The sequence below is a fragment of the Montipora foliosa genome, chromosome 6 (assembly GCF_036669935.1).
Source record: "Montipora foliosa isolate CH-2021 chromosome 6, ASM3666993v2, whole genome shotgun sequence".
Taxonomy (NCBI): Eukaryota; Metazoa; Cnidaria; class Anthozoa; order Scleractinia; family Acroporidae; genus Montipora; species Montipora foliosa.
Genome location: NC_090874.1, coordinates 16,780,775 through 16,784,286, shown reverse-complemented (window position 1 = coordinate 16,784,286; position 3,512 = coordinate 16,780,775). Strand labels below are relative to the sequence as shown.

At 38.8% G+C, this 3,512-nt stretch overlaps 1 protein-coding gene across 1 annotated transcript in view; it reads left to right on the top strand.

Moving 5' to 3' along the window:
* The first annotated feature begins 684 nt into the window (after positions 1-684).
* LOC138006852 (uncharacterized) overlaps positions 685-3,512 on the top strand; it is a 42,522-nt gene continuing 39,694 nt past the window's right edge. Inside the window, exon 1 of the mRNA XM_068853450.1 lies at positions 685-1,686. Coding sequence (XP_068709551.1) covers positions 1,048-1,686 — 639 coding nt within the window. The 5' untranslated portion in view covers positions 685-1,047. The remainder of the gene's footprint in view (positions 1,687-3,512) is intronic.

The following is a 3,512-nucleotide window of genomic DNA, read 5'->3' as shown; positions in this document are numbered from 1 at the left end:
ACCCCATTAAAATTGGCGGGCTTCGACTTGCACTCGGATTCATCATTGATTTTGGGGGGAGGGGGGTACTTTTCATTTTAGCGTTTTCTTCGATCGTTTACATTTAGATCTGGTTTCCTGTCATGTATTGAGCCTCTTCAATAGCCGAAAAAGCTATTGTGTCTCCTACTAGGTTACACTCACGCATGAATTAAGAATAAAGGGCACGAATCTGAAAAAAAGGAACTGGGCCACCAGCTGTCTGCTCATAGTCATAAACTTCTTGAGATGTAAATTTTAGTTTTCAGCACCTTTTTAGATTAAAAGACACGAAGAGCATTTAGGCACGTGCACCTTAATTTACACAATGACATCTTATTGCCCTCCAACTACTCTATACGATGACTTGTAGTCGCTAGTTTTAAGGAAAACTGACTTACAAATTCCGGCCTTTCTATTTCCCCTGATCTCCCTGTTCTTTTGGCGAGCAAGGGCTAGAGTTTAAGACCGCGGTCGTTTTCATTCTGATTGCATTTTGGAGGGAAAAAGTCATGAAAGCCCTTCGCGTTAGATAGCACTCCATGCATTTAATTGCACCACCTGTTTTCCTGAATAAATTTTAGAGCAAGTACCTATATGCATAATATTAAAAGAGAGTTAAATAAAAAAACCGAACTCATTGTCCGATTAGTGTTTATTCTCGTTTTACTCATAGATATAGAAATAATTGGCGTTTAGACTTTCTGAACTGATTAAGAACTCGACCAAAATAATAAATCCAGATTCACAAGTACTAACATTTAAATGAATATTATGCCAAAGAAAAGGAAATAACATTCTTCAAAAGGGGTAATCATGTGCACCGACATCTGTCGTTCCTGTTGCGAGCTGCGGTCAATCATCATATGGATAAGGACAAAATGGAACCTAATCAAATTGTTGACGTCACAGATAAGTTGAAGTTATCAAATTTAACACTTCCTTTTATCAATAATTAATGACTTCGTCCCAAGGAGGTTCGCGCAAACCGACACCTTTGCATCTGCTGGAGGCGCGGAACGGCACAAAATGTTGATCACATTGTCTTGGGTATTTGTCTTCACTGTCAACGCTTTTAGCATTTCGAAGGAAGATCCAGTTTCTCGCAATTTTTTAGTGGAGGTTCTTGAAAAAAAGCTGGCAAGCTCAGACTCTGAGGACGATTCACGTAGTTCCGATCGCACTGTTCCGCATTGCCCCGAAAACCTCTTTGCCTCCTGTATGTTACTTCCCCCATTTGTTACGTGGAATCTGACATCAATTAAAAATCAGACTCGTGAAGGCAATGGAACCGTTTATCAAATAGACGGCATTTTGCCCTACATTTTGAAACTTGGTCTTAACATATGCTGCGCCGCACACGAAGAAAACGAAACTGTTGTCAGTTATCAACACCATCCTGTGCATGATAAGTTAGAGTTGCACAAAGCCATCATGAAGGATGAAGTTCACATTATATTTCCAGTCCAAAGCGACGATGATAAGGAATACAAAAATTATTTCCCCTATCTAAAGCTTTTCGAATCTCCCGGCATCGTTCTTATAAGAAGTCAAGACTCCATCAGCAGAGGAATTCAAAACTGGAGCGCCGCTCTTCGCAGCTGTTGGCCGATCGTTGTGTTAACACTTTTGCTGTCTATTGTGGCGGGAATATGTGTCTGGGCATTGGTAAGAGATCACGTTTGTTTACAGGTTTCAAATACTCTGTGCAGGTATCGATTACAAACCAATACTTCTCACAAACATGGCTTCATCAATTACAATGTACATAGACTGTGTTAGGTTATGCAAAGAAGTCCAGTCAAATGCAATACTCGAAAACCGACGTCGCTTCGGTTAAACTTGAGCCTTTGCTCAAATTTGAAAAGCAATTTTCATAAAATAATCCTCTGAGGGTTAGCACTGCTCTCATTTATTCGGCAGCGTCTCAAAAACAGATCTTCACTTTTTGATCATGAATTGTCCTGGCTCCGGTCATCAAGAAATTAAACAAGCACTTAAAACTGTAGAGCGCGAGTGTCTTTCTTGAGCTTTAAGACACCTTTTTTGTTGCAAACGTTGACATTTGAAAGGTGAGTCAATCGCCGGAGCAAACAGATCCGCTTTCTGTTTTCGCATTTTCAAGAAAGATAAAGAAAACAGCGGTTAATGAAAAAGGGAAGCCTATATAATTATACTGGCTAAAAAATACTGTCTCCCGGCGTGGAAGTGATACTTGAACTAAGTCTCTCAAGCATATTTAGGACTCGTTATTTAAAACTTACAAATGGATTGCTTAGTGCGTTTATCTATTCATGGCATCACATCGTACATAACATATTTATCATGAAAATCGTCTTTGGAGTGCAATACATTAATTGCGCATTCTTAATTAACATGGCAGACAGGTGACAACTCCGGATATGATTTGCCAGGAAAAAGGACATCAACAAGGAATTAACAACAGAAGAGGAGAAGAATTTTCCACAAGAAATACATAATCTCAAAGAAAGTACTTTGCTTCCTCGTAAGACAAAATTATAGCAAAGAAAATTTTCAGGTGGAATATTTCATTTTAATATAAACACTCTTTCTAAGAACGTCTAATTTTGGGGCTGCATGAGGCTGAACGCTCTAACTTACTGTTTTGTGATTTTGGCGTAAACCGTTCTTAACATGTTTTTAATGTCATGTGTTATACTTAGTTCGACTACAAACTGAGTTGTTATTCAGGTATCATGCAACCAAGAAAATCGTATTGTTAATATTGAAAGACGCCCCCAAGGATTTAAATTAACTATCCTGTTAGACTACAGTCTTACAGTTCTTTTACCTTTATTTATACTCACAAAAGCAAAGAAAAAAAACAAATGAGAAAAATAGAGACTCTCAGCATTGGGTATGTTCTTAATATTTTGGTTAACCTTAGGCAAAACGTTCTTATAAAAAAAGAGTGTACTAGTAGAAATACTTATTTTTCTCTTTCCCATTGTTTGTAGTAATAATTAATTACACATCTTATTAAAAGCCCGGGGGGAAATGGCTTCAGCATTTGCTTCAAGATCCGTTCGATTTTGTTGAACAGCGATGTTGAAATCGTTTGTCCCTTCACTGGCGAAAAATGTCTGCGCATGAGTCGCGCGATATGGCACGTGACGCGTTTCCGGGACTATTACTGGCTCTCGTGAAAAAAGCACTCCCGAGAAGAACAGAAAAATGGCTGCCGTTTGAGAATCGGTAGCTTGTTGGTTTCCGTTCTTTTTAGTGCGATCAAGGCTAGTTTTGACGCCAGTTTCAAGTGGAATGTATTCTTAGAAAACGTCTATGTTGTGTAAGTCGTTTGAAAGTCCAATCCAACCAGCATCCTCGGAAAATTTGCTCCTGGAAAATTTTATTTCGTGGGAAAAGAGCTGCGAAACAGGTGAGTTTTTTGCGCAATTTTTAATGTGGAAAGTTTGTTGCCACCGGGTACAAAAAGTTACTGTAATGTGCAGAAAGGAGGATTCCTAAGGTTT